Source organism: Sphaeramia orbicularis, chromosome 17 (assembly GCF_902148855.1).
Source record: "Sphaeramia orbicularis chromosome 17, fSphaOr1.1, whole genome shotgun sequence".
Classification (NCBI taxonomy): Eukaryota; Metazoa; Chordata; class Actinopteri; order Kurtiformes; family Apogonidae; genus Sphaeramia; species Sphaeramia orbicularis.
Genome location: NC_043973.1, coordinates 51,687,129 through 51,706,457, shown reverse-complemented (window position 1 = coordinate 51,706,457; position 19,329 = coordinate 51,687,129). Strand labels below are relative to the sequence as shown.

The window sequence follows — 19,329 nt, the reverse complement described above, 5'->3', positions numbered from 1 at the left end:
ACCCAATTTGGTATGAATTCAACCAAGAGTTTTGCTGCTAGAGTGTTAACAAACAAAGACACAAACAAATGGAACCAAAAACAATACCCCTCGCCGCCCCATTGGGGGGTGGGGTAAAAATAAAACAAAATAAAAATATAAGATAAGAGCAACAAGATATTGTAAAAGGATTTAATAGTATGTGCAATGGAAGCTAACTCTGGTGTTCATTCTGTTCAATCACTTCCCTCATGCAATCACCGCCGATAATGTGCAATAACCCTGGAAAACATGAATAATGTGCAATAAGTCATGCAATAATCTTCTATTCTGTAATAACAATGCTATATTTACTCAATATTTAGCAAAATATAAATGCACTATTTGTATATAGACTTTAGTTTAGTTTTAATAGGAAACACACAGTTAGTATTGTTCATAGTTAATACATACTGTCACATTAATACTGTCAATATTGTGTTTACTCATATTTCATGTCTATTTTTTTTTTTTTATTCTACTACTATTCTGATTTTACTTATATTCTATTTTCTTATCTTAACCCTTAAAGATCCAAACAGCCACTGTCGACCAAAACCATCTACTGATCTCAACTGTTTAATACCTGTTGATCCACTAATCCTATCAATACATGTAAAATAATTGGTGTAAAATACAGTTTGTCGTCTTTTCATGGTCATCAGATATGACCCATTTGGACGTTCAGAGGCTCCGTAGTTACCGTGGAAACACCGTCATCTTCTACAACATTGATTCACCAGTAAAACCCATGGAGTTGGATCAATGACAGTGGATGGACACACTGGGTTTATGTTCAGTTAATGATAGATTTGCTGTAAAATTCACTTTTTTTTTTCAGTTTTCTCTGTTTTTGATATAATAACCCTCATCTTTAATCTGAGCTTTTGATGAACATCTACATGATCAGTGAATTCACTATGGAAAATACATGACTTCCACTGAAAAATAGAATAGAATAGAATAGAATAGAATAGAATAGAATAGAATAGAATAGAATAGAATAGAATAGAATAGAATGCCCTTTATTGTCTTTACACTGAATGTACAACAAGATTGGAGAGCTTCTCCTTTTTCAGAGCAAACAGGTAATTATGGATAAAATATAGGGTGCAGAATATATACAAGATAAATTCCAAGAAAGTGCAGGTAACTCTATATACAAATATGAAGGAAAAAGGATATAAACTGAGAACATAAAAAATGCAAAAATGTATCGCACAGGATGGTTGAATATTTACAGAATAAATATAGTGCACAGGGTGATTAATACCGACCGATAAATATATATATATATTACGTGAGAATGAAACTCAAAATACAGTGAATACTATTATAATAAATAATGATAAATCACTTAAGAACAGTTCATTTAAGAGAAAAATTTGTGTGGGAAAGACTACAAAAATAGCATTGGGTCTTTATGGGTTATTTTCAATTTTTTTAATTTTATATTTGCTCTACTCTTATTTTCTGAAATATTGATTGTTTTTTTTTATTTATACTGTTACACTGACTGGAGTAGCACTTCTGTTTTCATTGTACACACAATGACAATAAAGGCTGTTCTATTCTATTCTATTCTATTCTATTCTATTCTATTCTATTCTATTCTATTCTATTGTGTATAAGTGAATCAGGAGGTTTCATTTTGCTAATAAAACTGTCAGGTTTTCAATGATGCTGCAGTGGGGAGGGTCCGGGTCCATGCAGTGGGAGGTGGCCCTGCAGATATGAAGCCCCATAAAAGGACCAGACCCGGGTCGTGGTCTGCAGAGTGAAGCCAGAGGAGGCGGGTGGAGCATCAGGAGCTCAGTGGAGGATTAACAGGCTCCTGCTGAGGAGGAGAAGACAACATCTGGCTGAAGGAGGAGGATGTTCAGCTCACTCTCAAACAGTGTGGTAAGAAGTTTCAGACATATTTAGGCTCGATAAGTACTGTTTAAGTAAGAGCATCAAGTCTGGAGTCAGTGAAGTTTAATAAGAGACGCAAAGTCAGGTCAAAACATGCATAATTATTTAGTTAATTCATTTATTTTCATGGAAATGTAAGATATTTAGATGTATCTACGTTTAATGTAGTGTATTAAATCTGCTATAACTTCTATTTCTAATAATATCTGCATTTATGACAAACAAATTGACTCAAATAAATGTGATTTATTTGTTGATAAAACTCTTCAAAACTTCTAAAATTATTTTCAACTCACTTCAGAAATATGATTTTAAAATAAAGTCTGAGCACAAATTGTTCTAAATGAGCTTATTAATCATCATGTTATAATAATATAGGCTAGCACTAGCTACTAAACTAAATTTAACATGTAACATTTACCCTAACATTACAGAGGTTAGACAAAAAAAAATCTACTGTATATTATATCATTTTGACAGATTTAGTGCTTTAAAAGACAAATATGCAAATGAAAATGACGTTTAAATTTAGTTGAATACGTGTTTTTAATGACCGAATCAAAGAAAATATACTTAATTTAACATTACAGAAATATATGCTGTTAAAAGAGATGAGACAAGTAAAAAAAAAAGGAAAATATGGTAGGTTTTATTATTTTGACACAATTAGTGCCGTAATAAACAAAAATGCAGACGAAAGTTTAAAGAAATACGTGTTTTCAATCATTTATTGACAGAAAATGCACTTTATTTGCCATTTAAATTAGATTACAGCTATAAAATATTTGAAAATATTTACGATGCTGTGCAGGTTGTGTCAGATCTCAGGTGTGATAAATCCCAGGTTTCATTGAACTCACCTGTTCATCACCCGCACGTGCGCTGCTGATCGTAACAAAGTCGAATCACCTTCACCTGCGCGCGCGTAACCGTCGCGTGGAACTCAAAGGTGGACGAGGACATGGAAATGGGACACCCCCCCACTTCACCCCCACCCCCCCAGGCCTGTGGAGGAACCCGGTGTGACATGACCCGGAGGGGAGGTGTGTCTTTATGAGGAAACGGCTCCTGGTTCCGGTTGTCATGGGAATGTTAGAGGTCGTCCAGGGCTCGCGCATCTCTCCGGACGCGTCACGGGAGCCAAGGCCAGAGTTCCAGGAGCCGGGATTAACGGAGGCCGAGCTCAGCCTGAGGCAGACTGACGGCATGTTCCTGGAGCCAGTAGGTGCTGGGCTCACAGCCCAAACAGGATGAGCACTGGAAGGAAGGCCGGAACGGGAGCGCGCGCAGGTAGACCGGGACGAGGCTGTACCCGGGTCTGTAACTGTCCCGGTCCTGTTCCCACAGGGTTCGTCTGGCACGGATGATTTCTTCGAGGAGGACTCGTACTCGCCCTCGTCCCTGTCCTCGTCCTCCTCTGTCCCCGCCGTGGCCGCGCACCAGGGCCGGACCGTGTGCACCTCCTGCGGCCTGGAGATCCTGGACCGGTACCTGCTGAAGGTAAGACCTGGACCCGGACCAGGGACGAGCCCCACTGCAATACACTGTAGTTTATTTATTTATTTATTGAAAAACAAACAAACAAAAATTCTTCTTCTTCTTCTTCTTCTTCTTCTTCTTCTTCTTCTTCTTCTTCTTAAAAAATTATATTTTAGCTGTAATTCTTATGCTTTTACAGGCCTGACATACTAGCCTGGAGCATATTTTACAGTTTATTTTATTATTCTTGGGCCAGATCCAGCAGTGACACTGGGACACATTTCCTGTTCAATAGTCTCTGTTTAAACTAAATAACTTACCTGCATGTTTAATTCATGTATGAATAGGTCTCAGTAAGTACTTTCACATGACACACGTTACAATTTACAGAAATTAAATTTTGGGATAAAATACTTACATTACTGCTGTGTGACACAGGGACTCAAAATTAACATCTTTTTTTATTTTACGTAAATGTACAAAACATGCTGTTCTCATAAGAAATTGATCCCAAATGAAACATAGGGCTTTAGCTCTAATGTTAAACTACAACTGTGATCAATATTAGATAAAAATGTTGAAATGATAAGTTTTAATGAACACAGATATGTTGTGACACGGGGACAGCAGTTTGTACATTTGTTCAGTATCAGAATAAAAGACTTTGATTGGAACTAAAACACTACAAATATGCTCGTAAACTTTTATTGAACACACATATTACAACTGAAGTGATATATACAGCTAATAGCAGAGCATATTTGATTACACATAACTGGATTGCACATAACCTTTCTATAGTCATGTACTGTTGAATAATTAGTTCCTACAGATTCACAGACTTAAAATATCCCTTACACAAGCAAGAACCAATATTATTACTGAAGTTAATGGTGCATTTACATATTTTAGTCCTTTTTAAGTTTTATTTTATCTTGATTTTCTTTTTATCTACAAGTGATACTGAAACTTTATAAACATTTCCATAAAATAGAGTTCTTAAGCTAAAAAAATTAGCCTATTTGAGAAATGATAGGTGACACTTTAATTTTTGTCACTGTTATTCACTTTCACTTGATCTGGCCCTCTTATAATTGTGTATACCCTATTTTTTTTTTACTTCTGGTCTGCAGAAACTAAGGACATTCTCTTTAAACCTGCTGTTACATATCTTTATTTATGTTATCTATTGTGTTATTTATGTTGCATGTCTTTATTTCTTAATTGCTGTATATATTTAACCAGAGGAAATCCTGCTTTAGATAAGATCTCTGTTCTAAGAGTGACCTGATAAAAGAACAGACACTGTTAAAATAATAGACAGAACAAGCAAACAAATACCACAAATTGAATAGATTAACTATAATGAAGACACTTTACAAGCTAAAAAATGATTATAATATATATTTAGAAAAAATAGTCACACTAACCAAGAGGATCATTTTTCTCCAAGCTTTTAAAATACACATTATTATTATTTTGTTTTCAATTCTTTTATTAATTTATGTTCATTTTATTTAATATTTACACCAGTCGATGGTTTAGGTCAGTGATGAATGTTTGGGTCTTTTTGGTTTATTCAGGATTTAATATCTGATATCGGGGGAACTTATATTTTCTTATCCCACCAAGACCCAGTTCTACTTTTGTGTCGCTTCCCACATGAATTTTTCTCTCTATTTAACCTTTCTTATGTGGTTTATCACCATTTATTATAATATTATCCTCTGTATTTTGCATTTTTTTCAGTGTAAATCATGTATTTTCCTGTATTTAATTCGCTGATCATGTTGATGTTCATTAAAGCTCAGATTATAGTTGAGGGTTATTATATCAGAAACAAAGAAAACTGAAGAAAAAGTGACTTTTTAAGCTGAATACATCATTAACTGAACATAAAAATATGTCTCCATCCACTGTCATTGATCCAACTCCATGGGTTTTACTGGTGAATCTCTAAACGTCCAAATCTGACGTATCTGATGACCATGAAAAGATGAATAACTGTATTTTACAACAATTATTGACATATATTGATTGGATTAGTGGATCAAATATTTAAAAGATTTAAAATCAGTAGATACTTTTGGTCGCCAGTGGCTGTTTGGGTCTTTTAATTTCAGAAAAATACAGAGGTGTTTCTGTAAATATACCTTCACCAAACTCATCAAACTGTAAAGTAAAATTTTCAAGAATCTAATGATGTGTGAATAAATTTTTTCAATTAACATAGAAGCTTATAAATGTTGACATAAAATGCAAAGGAGGAGTAAGATAAATAACACTAAAAGAATGGATATGGATGTAAAAGACATAGAATAGAATAGAATAGAATAGAATAGAATAGAATAGAATAGAACAGTAGAATAGAATAAATATTTATTGTCACTATTACAGGAACAATGAAAATCAGTTTATCAGCTCTGTTTCTGTTTAGCAGCAAACAAAGTGCAAAAAGACTGTATAAAATATCACACAAAATACTGAAAAATATAGGCAATATACAAAAACTACAAGATGAAATATTAAATATTCATTCATTCATAACCTTTATTTAAACTCAAAGATATATTAAGGAAGGGACTTCATTTACAATATAGCCGAGACAAAACAAAACATTTGAAACATACAATGGACATGCGTTTCAGAAATACCAAAAAGTAACAAAGACAAGTGAAAAACAGAGAAGTCTACTTAAAAACAGGAGCAGCTGGAGGTAAAATAAGATGGAATTATGGATTTTAAAACACCAAATATTTGAGACATACGATGCACATATCAGAAGTACCAAAAAGTAAAAGTGATAAAGATGAACTAAAAACAAGGATAACTACTTAAAAACAGGAGCAGCTGGAGATAAAATAAGAAGTGATTAAAGATTTAAATTGTCCTGATGATAAAAGTCTGGTCAGTTTCAGATGGTTTTGGAGAGTGTTCCAGGTTTCAGGTGCACAGTAAGAAAAACTAGACTTTCCCAATTCAGTACGAACTGAAGGAACCTGCAGTGTGAGCCGGTCCTTTGAGCAAGTACAGTAGTGACTTGCATTAAAAGATACTAAAGAAATTTATTTATTTATTTATTTATTTATTTGTGCATCTATATATACATTACATATACTACTAAAATATTATTCAGATGTACAAAATGCTGACTCTATACTACAGATGAGAAATATGTACAACAAATAAAGATATATACAATCTAAGAAAAAAAAACATGACATAACAAAAGAAAAATATTTTAAGAGACAACAACATAAGACAGAACACAGGTTTTGATGTTGATAGAGTCAGGAAATGCATAGATAAATTGGGGGTATTTATTATATATATTATTATTATACAATATTATATTTATTATTGTATTTATTATTATATTTTATATTTTCGGTAACTATTCCAGGAAAAAAAAAAGACTCCAATTATTCTGATTTGTATATTTTAGTAATTTTACATTGATGATGCTTTTATTTTACCTGAGACACTAACTTTAATTATTTGCATTTATAAATGTTTCATGTATTTACTTGAACAGTCAGGGCATTAAACATCCATTTTCCTCTTTTTTTAAATTTCCTCCTCAGGTGAACGACCTCTGCTGGCATGTTCGCTGCCTGTCCTGCAGCGTCTGTAACACGTCTCTGGGACGTCACGTGAGCTGTTACATCAAAGATAAACAGGTTTTCTGTAAACTGGACTATTTCAGGTAACACAGTCCACTGCACATCCTCATTAACCCCTAAAGACCCAGTGATACTTCAGTGGCAGTTCACACATCAATTTTTCTCTCTATCTAACCTTTTCTTAACTGGTTTATCACCATTTGATATAATATTATCCTTTGCATCGTCCATTTTTCAGTGTAAATCATGTATTTTCTTATGTTTAATTCACTGATCATAGATGTTCATTAAAGCTCAGAGTAAAATCCATAAGAGTAACTCCATGGGTTTATTATTTTTCTAGAATTTTATTCAGTCTGTGGTTTATTTTGTTCTTGTTGTTTATTATTTTGTTGAGTTATCATTAATTTTTGTTCATTATATTGATCACTTTGCCTGTTTTTGTTCATTTTGTTGAATATTTTTCTTTTTTTTTTTAAATTTCATTTTAGGCCATTCTTTGTTTTTTCTCATGTTATTTTATTTTTTTTTAAAAGCTGAACATAAACTAAGCATCTCCATCCACTGTCATTTATCAAAATCCTTTTTTTTTTTCTACAATTTTTTTTTTCAGTCTGTGGCTTATTTTGTATGTTTGGGTCTTTATGGGTTAATTCAGGGTTTAACATCTGATATCAGTTATTCAGATTATTATATCAGATATTTTCTTAACCCATAAAGACCCAGTTGTACTATTGTGCAGTTCCTAAATTACGTTTTCTCTCTTTCTAACCTTTTCTTAAGTGATTTATCATCATTTATTATAATATGATCTTCTGTATTGTCCATTTTTCAATGTAAATCATCTGTTTTCTTATATTTAATTCACTGATCATGTAAATGCTCATTAAAGCTCAGAGAAAAAAGTGACTTTTTCAGGAAAATATATCACTAGCTGAACATAAACAAAGTGTCTCCATCTACTGTCAGTTATCAAACTCCATTAGTTTATTTTTTTCTACAATTTCATTCAGTTTGTTGCTTATTTTGTTCTTGTCTTGTATTATTTTGTTGCTTTATTTTTCATTTTTGTTTATGTTATTGATCACTTTGCCTGTTTTTGTTGATTTTGGTGCTTATTTTATTCTTTTTTACTTTATTTTAGTCCATTTTTTGCTTTTTTCCCCACATTATTTATTATTTTGTAAATTTCTTCATTTGTTTTTGTTCATTTTATTTATTATTTACATCAGTAGATTGTTTGGTTTAGGTCAGTGGTCAAAGTTTGGGCCTTTATAGGTTAATCCCGTGGGTTAATCCACATTTTGTATAATAATATCAATTATACATCAGATAATGGTGACAAAAGGCCTCATTACTCTCTTCTAAAATAGTTTTCATTCTGTCTATTCTATATTATTGACAAAAGATGGAATGATAAGAAAAAAAAATACATAATGTGTGTTTTCTGACAACAGGATTCAGGCTTTATTTTGTCTGATTCTTATTTCAGTTTTTTTACTGTTATTAATTCCTCTTACAGACTTTCTATGTTTAAAGATGAAAATCACACTAATTCTGTGAATTGCAAACAGATTATTAAATACTGTTAATTCATTTTTTGCATGTTCTGTAGCTGCTCGTCTTTTACACAACATTTAGGACTAGGCCGAGCTGCAAACCGTCACTTATCTGTATGCTGTTTTTTTTTTTACTTTGGCAGATTAATTTGGTGTGTAAAAAAATATAAAAATAAATAGAACCTGATTAGAGGGTTTTTAGAATAAATAGGTGAATGCCACAGCTTGTTATAATAGTGTAAACAGTGACTTTAGTCGTGTTGACAGACATTTTCTGTGCTGATAAACTGAATGACTGTGCTGAAGGCATGGAAATGGTAATTCTTTAGCGTTAAATATATGACGTGCATTTGTCTATTTTTAATTATTGCAGATTATTTAACCCTGTGTTTCCCTTTTAACCATTAGATTAATAGACATAAGAAAAAATGGAAGTAAATGATGCAGAAAAGTCAAATTGGAACTTGGACTGAACCTCAGTTTCTGTTCATACTGATGGATTTAAGGCTGAAATCACATTTACTGCTCACATCTGACTTTATTTTAGTGACTTAGAGTTGCAGAAAAAATTATTAGACTAGACTAGACTAGATTAGAAGGTGCTGTTCTTTATAATGGTCCATATTTTGATGGTTTATAGCATGGAAATGGTTAAAGATATCAATGTAGTTACTATTGAGCAGTGGTAGAAGTCCTATAGTCGTGGAAGAAAATATTAGAACAAAAAAAACAATGGTTATGCAATCAAGTACTAACTCCTGTGTGTATCATGTGACTAAAACAGACAGAAAAGAAAACATGGAATGTCTAAAAGCACTGTTTTTGTCAGTACAGTGACATAGATATTGATGTAAGAACTGAAGTGATTTTGGTTATTATAAAGAAAACATGGAAAATGGATAGATATCAGCTCTGAAATTAAACTACTATGAGCTATTTTTGTTGGTATCATTATATTTGTCCAAACAAATGGACCTTTAGTTGGACCAGGCAATAAAATGAACAAGAAACTGAAGAAAACAAGGAGTAGTCTAATAATTTTTTCCGCAACTGTTTTTATGTATAATTATTTATCTTGTAATGTGTGCGTAAATTACCAAAAATTGTCACTTGCCTGATAAAGGGTTAAGGTGCTTTTATAAACAGTGTGAACCCAACCTCTTTGTCTCCCCATTTCCCATGATCCTCCAGGAGGTATGGGACTCGCTGTGCTCGTTGTGGCCGTAACATCCACTCCAGTGACTGGGTCCGTCATGCACGAGGCAGCACCTTCCACTTGGCCTGTTTCTCCTGCACCTCCTGCAAACGCCAGCTCTCCACTGGGGAGGAGTGTGGACTTCTGGAGAACAGGGTCTTCTGCAGAGCTCACTACGAAATCATGATGGAGAACATCAAACGGGCCAAGGAAAACGGTAAGGAAGCACGCAGAAGTATTAAAATATTAACCCATACAGACCCAGGGCTACTTTTGTGGCAGTTCCAAAATATGTTTTTTCTCCATATTTAACTTTTCTGAAGTGATTGATCACAGTTTGTTCTAATTTGATCCTCTGTATTTTGTTTTTTCAGTGAAAATCATGTATTTTCCTGTATTTAATTCATTGATTGTGTAGATGTTCATAAAAGATTAAAGATTCCGATTAACCCGTAAAGACCCAAACAACCACTAGCGACCCAAAAGCATCTAAAATGTTTAATCGCTTCTTAACCACAAAACCTATCAGTACTCTGAAATAATTGCTGTAGTTTGTCATTTTTTCATGGTCTATAACACGAAAAAAATCGATAAGCAACATGAACAGAATGAGACACAAACTGAAGAAAAGTAATGTAATAGGCAAGAAAATGTAAAAAAAAAAAAAAAATCAACAAAATAAGCAAAAGATTGACTAAAAATGAAGGAAATTAATCAAATAACTGACAAAATGAACCACAACAGCCAAAGTAATCAACAAAATGAACAAAATTGAAGAAATGTGTTGAAATAATTGGTGTAAAATACAGTTAGTCGTCTTTTCATGGTCATCAGATACGACCAATTTGGATGTTCAGAGGCTCCTTAGTTGCCATTGAAACACCATCATCTTCTACAACATTGATTCACCAGTAAAACCCATGGAGTTGGATCAATGCCAGTGGATGGACACACTTTTCCAGCAAAATTAACTGAACGTAATGGATACGTTTTGCTGAAAAAGTCACTTTTTCTTCAGTTTTCTCTGCTTAATAACCCTCAACGTTAATCGGAGCTTTAATGAACCTCTACATCAGTGTTTCTCAACTGGGACACTGTCGGCAGGGCATTATTTAGAATGAGAAAGCTAAGAGTGGGGGCTCTGAAACCAGAATGGGGGGCGTTAGTCTGTATAAGTATTGATATCAAGCAGCATATTTTGTCAATGGTGAAATTCTGTACCCCCCCGCACTCCTCTGCAACAAGGTACATTGCTGCACTTAGTGAGTTTGCCCCCCCCCCCGGTCTTCAGTGGCAATGTCCATCATGTGCCCACCACCTCCCACCCCCGGTCGCGAGGGGGGGGGGCGCTACCTATGCACCATATATTAGCTCCCTCAGACACACAGTGGAATGGATGAAAAGGAGATAATGATGATGTAAAGGGGGGCATTACCTACAGAGCGCTATAATCAATCAATCTTTATTTGTATAGCACTTTTCATACATTAAGACTGTAGCACAAATGACCCCAACCCCAGCAGGTCCTAAATTCTTTTTGGGGGGAGGGTCGGCAGGAGGCTCATGATGACGTAAAGGGGCATTTGTTCAAAAAAGGTTGAGAGCCACTGACCTACATGATTGGTAAATTAAAGAGAGGAACATACCTGATTTTCACTGAAAAAACACAAAATATAGAGGATAATATGATAATAAATGGTGACAGATCACTTAAAGCAGTGTATGACTTTCATCACAGATGTTTGTTCAAATGTGTCCAACCCCAGTCGTATCCTAATTCTCACTAATCCATTAGTCTTTCTGTGCTTATGCAAAGTCACTTGTGCCTTTTCGGAAATTTTGTCGCCAAGTACATTGTGGGAATGGCGACCAAGCGAAAGCAGTTTCTCACAGATTCGGCAAGAAAACAAGCCAGATCACAACAAAGTAAACTTCTCCAGTCCACCAGGGAAGTTTTAAAGAATGAGTCTAGTCGGTGGATGGAGGTAAAGGTGACATTTGGTTCAAAAATTACCAAGAGGCAGACAAACTGCTGCTGCGTGGAATTCCCGTTCCCACAATGCACTTAACAACCAAATTTTCGAAAAGTTTCTGCTGCACTTTGAAATTTAGCTATTTGGTTAAGAAAATACTTCTGTTTATCAGAGAAAACACAGATCTCTTAAGAATGTGGCTTGTGTACTCTTTAATCTGGTTTCTCATTAAATAGAACAACTCAAAGCTGAAGAGGAGGTGTCAAATAAAGACGGAGCCAGCTCGATGCCCAGACCTGCTAAGAGGGCCAGGACCAGCTTCACCGTGGACCAGTTACAGGTACTACAGACGTCCAGTTGTGTACGTCATCGCTTTTATTAAAGTGCTGAAGAAAAACGTCAACAACATAAAGCACAGACAACAATGAAATGGACGACAATCAACCATTAACCTGTTCCTTCCCATCAATTTAGTCTTAATTTTCTTCTATTTACTAAGTTCCAAACCTCATAACTGAAGAAGAACAAGGTCAAAATTAATCACCGATTAATCATTTAAAAAGTAATAACCTCTGCTGACCCATCTAGATACAAATAACGGTTAGATATAGTACAGGAAATACGGGTGATGGAAAAAATGACTCATACCTTTAGATTAAAAAAAGATGACTTTGATAGAAAATGGGACTAATGGACTGGATTTATAAACAAAGACATCAGTGCTGAAATGGTCATGTGATGCCCTTATTTTCCTTTTATTGTATTATTTATGGATGTATTTTGTTGAATACTGTAACCCTCAACTGGCCTTCGCTGTACTGTTTGTTGTATTTTATGTCCATGAACATGTGAAAAAGAAATTAAAAAAAAAAATAAAAATTATAAAAAAAAAGTAATAACCTCTAGTTTCAGACAAATTTCCTTTTTTTGTATGTGGTTAAAATATAATCTGAACTACATACACTATTGTCATTAATTTCAACCACTATCCAGATGATTCTTTCATTAATTATGTTTTTATGTCCTGAAATGCTTTAACACAGGGGTGTCAAACTCATTTTAGTTCAGGGGCCACATCCTCCCAATATGATCTGAACTGGGTCAGACCAATAAAATAATGACATAATAACCTTTAAATAATGACAACTCCAAACCTTTCTCTATGTTTGGGTGAAAAAAAAGTAAAATTACAGGATGAAGAGGTTTACATCTACAAACAATCCTTTAAATGTGAATAACATGAACAACCCTGAACAAGCTATTTATTTATTTATTTTTTTTAAGTGCAAATTTAACAATTTATGTCTCAGTTTATCATTTTCACATGTGCATTAAAACTTACAGGTCACAGTGGATCCACAAATACACTTATTTCTCTTAAGACATGTCAGGTTGTTCACATTGTTCAGGTTATTCACTGTTTTATTAAAGAATAGTTTATAAATGCAAAATATACTTCTATTATTTTACTGGTTTGATCCACTTGAGATTCAATTGGGCTTAATGTGGGACCTGAACTAAAATGATTGTTAATATCTTCAGTAGGGATGGGAATCGAGAAGGGGGGCAACAAACGTCCTGCCCCCTCAAATAAAAGTTTCTGATGGTAGGGAAAATGAAAATGAGGTGCACAACAACAGGAGACATAGAGGAATTAATAAAGCGTCTTAAGTTTCACTTTGACTTTGTATGGTCGTATGGTGTGGACCCCCCCGCCCCCCCGCTCTTATTTTTCCTGAGAAGTATCCATTTTTTTCCTGGTTATTCATGTTTTTTGTTTGATTGTTTGTTTGTTTGGGTAGTTTAAAAATGTAAATATTTTCATAATTTAATATTATTCTTTTACACTAAAACAAAGAGAAAAATTTGTTGTCATTATTTATTGGTTATCATGTTCTTATTTTATTAGAGATCAAATTGGGCTGAATGTGGAACCTGAAATAAAATGAATTTCACTCCCATTTTTAGTTACCAGAAGATGATTTCCGTTGCATAATGATGTGTGCTTTGCAAAATACAGTGACTCTGCCGATGTTTCTGTCTGTAATTTGTGCTTTTAAGGAGTTGATGCTTCAAGTAAAAACTTAAATCTGCTTCAAAGTAACTGGTTAATATGTTATTTTGTTGTTAAAACTCTGCTCCAGTAACTGAGTCCACTGTGGGTGTTGTGGTCCTGAACACTAACGATGAATTAATGTTTCCGTCCTAATTTGAAGGTAATGCAGAACCAGTTTGCCAAAGATAACAACCCCGATGCACAGACTCTACAGAAGCTGGCGGAGAGGACGGGTCTGAGCCGCAGGGTGATCCAGGTACGACTGAACTCTAAACCGAACCCTGATGTTACTGCGTTTAGAAAAGGAGCTTTATAGAAAATACTGTTTACATCTGGGGTGTCAAACTCATTTTAGTTCAAGGGCCACATTAAGCCAAATTTGATCTGAAGTAGGCCGGACCAGTAAAATTATAACATAATGTATAAACTAGCTTGTTGACCCATAGGGATCTGTGGGTTCTAGATGAGGTACACTACAAACAAAAAGTTAAGGATATTTTTAATTTTTGGGCTATTTTTTAGTTGAGATTCTTGCTTTTTACTTTTTTGTGTGTGAATTGAAACACATTTTTTTAATGACCAGACAGTTTTATTTGCAAATGGCACAAATGCCAAAAAAAGACCAAAAAAAAGAAATATCCTTAACTTTTTCTTTGTAGTGTAGTTTTTATAGTGTATTCGTGCATGCTGTACCGCACTTGTCCAGCAGTCACCGCTAAAGCGTTGTGAGTACAGCAGCGTGATTGTAAGGCTATTGTATTCCAAAATTACTAATATCCCAAAATATTGATCCTGTCAACTTGCTGTTTTCACTAGCCTCTTCCTTGACCAAAAATACATAAGTATGACAAACTGCAGCGGTCAGCTCTGTACGGATTTCGTGTGATTTTGTGTTTACACGTCCACACATGCACACAGAGGTCACTTGGCTTTTATAATAAAGATAATAGTGCTGTCAAACAGTTGAAATTTTTGATCAGATTAATCACAGGGTTGCTGTGGAATAATTTCAACTAATCACAATTAAATATAATTCATTTTTAATTTATATTAATCACGTCTCATTTTGCATGATTAAACAGACTCAAGAAAGAAGGGAATATGTTTGCACTTAACGTGTTTGTCGAAAGCTGGGCAACGTGTTAGCTGAAGTGCTAGCAGAATCCCAGACTAACGTATGCTTCGTGTTAATGTGGTATTTGAAGCTGGAAGTGGTTCGGTGGAAAAAAAAAAACTCCTTCCTGCAGAGTGCGAATAATACTTTGTCAGTCAGCTGTTCTGTCTTGGGTGTTTTTGTACTCAACTCCACAGATGGATTAATTGCGTTAAGATTTTTAATCTGATTAACCATGATGATGGATTAATCTACGTTAAAGCATTAATTTTGACAGTCCTATTAAATAAAGAACAAGAGAACTTGCGGATTCCCACTGCTGCTCAGTTAGTTTAATATTGAGCTGTGTTTTACTCAGCGTTTCAGTCTGTAATATCTATGTTGGTGCTTTGTGTGATGTTTTCCTGTGTATAAAGGGGAATAAATGCACTATTAAACCTGTAGGTGTTTCTTTACCTTAAGAGGAGAACATTACTTTACTCCCGTCTTCTTCCTCAGGTTTGGTTTCAGAACTGCAGAGCTCGTCAGAAGAAACACATCAGTCCACATCCGACAGCCTCGACCATGATGACATCACTGACTGCAGGTCAGATAACGCCGCCGCTGATGGACGATCTGCAATACACGACGTACATCACTCCTGATGCTCCTCTCCTCACCACACTGACCTACATGGATGGTAAGATGACTAAACGCGCTTTCTATCAGGTCCTCAAATGCACCAAGAATGAGCTGCATTTTAAGTCAAAGACCCAAATATCCACCGTCGACAAAAAGCATCTAATGATCAAAAATAAACTCTGTCCATATCATAGCAAAAATACACATATCAAAAATAAACTGTCCATTTTCGTGACAGTATTACACATCAAAATAATCTCTGTCCATTTAGCTATAATACACACATCAAAAATAAACTCTGTCCATTTAGCTATAATACACACATCAAAAATAAACTCTGGCCATTTAGCTATAATACACACATCAAAAATAAACTCTGGCCATTTAGCTATAATACACACAGCAAAAATAAACTCTGTCCATTTAGCTATAATACACACATCAAAAATAAACTCTGTCCATTCAGCTATAATACATCAAAAAATAAATTCTGTCCACATCATAGCTATAATACACATATCAAAAATAAACTGTCCATTTCATGACAGTATTACACATCACAAATAAACTCTCTCCATTTAGTAATAATACACATATCAAAAATAAATTCTGTCCATTTTATAGCAGTATTACCCATCAAAATTAACTCTGTCCTTTTAGCTATAATGCGCATATCAAAAATAAACTGTCCATTTAGCTGTAATACATACATCAAAAATAAATTCTGTCCATGTAGCTATAATACACCTAGCAAAAATTAACTCTGTCCATTTAGCTATAATACGCATATCAAAAATAAACTCTGTCCATTTAGCTATAATACACACATCAAAAATAAATTCTGTCCATGTAACTATAATGCACATATCAAAAATAAACTGTCCATATCATAGGTATAATACACATTTCAAAAATAAACTCTGGCCATGTCATAGCTATAATACATCAGAAATTAACTCTGTCCATTTCATAGTGTGTGATAAATCACTTAAAGGTTAAACAGAAATTCATTTGAGAACTGCTACAAAAGTATGACCGTGTCTTTATGGGTTAAGTTCATATTGTTTTTGTTTTGTTTTTTTTCTCTTTAGCGGTTCAGACTTCAGACCCACTCCTCCTTCAGCCGCTCATATCCCATTCACTGACACAGCTGCCCGTCAGCCACGCATGAGCTGCAAAAACCAACAATAACTGGCTGGAACCTTGAACAGAAACTATCTACTGTTTCCAGAAACTCCTGTAAGGACTGGATGAATGTGTAACATCCAAAACGCAGCCTTGATTTTTAGTTTTCACATGAAAATCAACTTTAGTCAATGAGTTATTTTATGCAGAAGTTCACATGTGGGATTTGTTGAAAATATCAAGGAAGATATTAATATGTGAGATGCAGGTTTTGTTTATGTGTTCATGGATTTCTTTAATTTATTTTGGAAAATGCAATGAAATGAGGCACTTTGTTGGAAAATGATATAAACTAAGTGAGTTTGATTTTCAGTCGCTTATTTAAGGACGTGTATGAGAATATTGAGTAAAAATGTCAGGTTTTCTGCTAAATCAACCAGCTGTTATTGTCAAAGATACTGATGTAATATGTAAATGTCTCCAGGTCTGATATCCTCAACACATCTGTGTGTCTATATCAAGATTTCATGAGATGCCTTTGAGTTTGTGTGAAGCACAGACAACGGGAAACAGAGTTAAATGGTGATAATAGCACTAGAAGCCATGTATGAACTGCACTATGGGAACAGGTGATTTTCACATTGAACTGGGAATTAAAGTTCATGGCAACACCACAAGTCTGTCACTGTTGGTTTTTTGAAAAAGATGATAAATGGTTTAATCAAGCTGCATTTTATTTGATTTATTTTCCCCAATTCTCTTTTTATTAGGATTTTCCATGGTTCACATGTTTATTTACATAACCATTCACCATTCTCATCCCTTCATCTGTAAATAACACCTGAATCACACAGCAGTGCAACGGTGACTCCACAGACAATCCAGATAAAGATGATTGATAATATCCAAAAATAAGTTGACATAAAAGGTTTTCAAGCCAAGAACAGAAAAAAAGAAGTGGCAAGAAGTAGGTTGGGACATATAAGATTAAGAGTGACAATGTTTTTAAATGGCCAAGTGCACTTCAGATAACTATGATGTATGTAATAAAGTTGAAAATGTAGAGCATGTCATCATGAAGTGTAACAAGTGTAATGCAGTGGAGGGGGATTTACATGACAGGATCAACAAATTAGAGCGGAGATGGAGTTTAAAAGGAATATTAGGCAGAAATGCTAAAATGAGAGAGTGCTATAAGGCGTTTTGTATTTTTCTGCGGGAAAACGGAGAACGATGATTGGTCCTCCCTCGGTAATACAAAAGGTGACATTTATACAATATAAAAATAGGAACTAAACCCCCTAGAACAGGAATACTGGTGCGCACATATGTGATATTAAAAAACAGCAACAAAGGGTTAAAAAGGGAAAAAGGGGTGAAATGGCAAAAGTGTTGTTTAACTCATGTTTGATATATATGATGGTGTGTTATTACACATATATATTGGTTTATGTACATTTATAGAATGGATTTATAAATGTTCCATCAGATAGAACCTGTAAAGTGAATGTATTGTCATGTGCAGACACTGTTTTGTGGTAGATCTGGTAGTTCTGAGACAAACATTCCTTTTAAATAAAACCCATTCTCTCATTAACTCTCAGAAACTCACATTTTGGCCTAAGACAGTGTCTGTAAAACTACAACCAACCAGCACTTGTTTTAATTTTTTAATTTAATTTTCCTTTACATGTGACTCAAATTTGGTAAAGTCTAATTACTTTTATTCTGGAAGCATTTTACTTGTAGACCAGTGTATTTAAAGTATTATCGCTACTCATTTGAGCTGTAGTGTGTATTAAAACAGTCGGTCTGTGCTGTGGTTGTACTGTATCAGAACACGGTGAAATATATCACAAATACGGAGCCTGTTGCCATAAAACTAGTGTATACTAAAGGCCAGGGTTGGACTCAATGCAAAAAAGGTGAAAAACAACTGCTTTTTGACAACAACGCATTCTGAAATACTGGAGATAAAGCTGCTGATGCACGTTGATTTAGCCATTAATCCAAAATTAAGTTTCACTCATTAATAAACGTTTGACTGTAATAAAGAGTTAACAGATTAAATTAAAGACATGAAACTGGTGGGGGTTTTTTTCAGAACAACTTTCAATTGTAATGGCAGAAAGAAATCTCTGTTGCTGTCAGTGCAAAACAGTTTTTAGATCCTTTATCTGGTCACAGATGATGCATTAAGGAAAGAGGAAAGTATTTAGTAAAATATGTTTAGAATAATTTTGCACATTTTTGTCATTTTAATTTGTAATTACCATATTTGTGTTCTGTGCCGGAGTAGATAATGAAATAATATTCATAAAGCTTAAAACATAATTTCTTCTTTTTTTTTTTTTTAATGTCTGGTGGGGAGTAATCTAGGTATGATGTTGTCTACATTGATTTTAATTAATCTAATTTATATATTAATTCAGTGTGTGGTTCCCAAATTGGCTCGGAAGCTGTACATAAACTATACAAAATTTAAACTAGATTATTTTCACCATGTATTATTATTACAGGTAGCCTACATTTAAGTCATGGCTCTGTTTTGTATTAGCGCTGCATAATAGCGCCATCTGCTGGATAATAGTTGTATATACTGTTAAAAATATGTGTGGAGGTGAAAAGTTGGTTTATGTAAAAACTGCATGA

General features: G+C 34.2%; 1 protein-coding gene across 1 annotated transcript; it reads left to right on the top strand.

Moving 5' to 3' along the window:
- The first annotated feature begins 1,803 nt into the window (after positions 1-1,803).
- Positions 1,804-17,354, top strand: LOC115436572 (LIM/homeobox protein Lhx8-like). Its single transcript, XM_030159444.1, has 8 exons — positions 1,804-1,920; positions 3,280-3,432; positions 6,996-7,117; positions 9,785-10,005; positions 11,998-12,101; positions 13,978-14,073; positions 15,430-15,610; positions 16,644-17,354. Exons 1-8 carry the CDS (start codon positions 1,894-1,896, stop codon positions 16,721-16,723), a joined length of 984 nt encoding a protein of 327 aa, XP_030015304.1. The 5' UTR covers positions 1,804-1,893; the 3' UTR covers positions 16,724-17,354.
- The last annotated feature ends 1,975 nt before the right edge of the window (positions 17,355-19,329 follow it).

Bases quoted from the DNA above. Each gene is read 5' to 3' on its own strand.
- LOC115436572 (XM_030159444.1), top strand. From the start codon at position 1,894: ATGTTCAGCTCACTCTCAAACAGTGTG. The intron at 1,921-3,279 runs GTAAGAAGTTTC...CTGTTCCCACAG, and splicing joins GCTCACTCTCAAACAGTGTG to GGTTCGTCTGGCACGGATGA. The intron at 3,433-6,995 runs GTAAGACCTGGA...TTTCCTCCTCAG, and splicing joins TGGACCGGTACCTGCTGAAG to GTGAACGACCTCTGCTGGCA.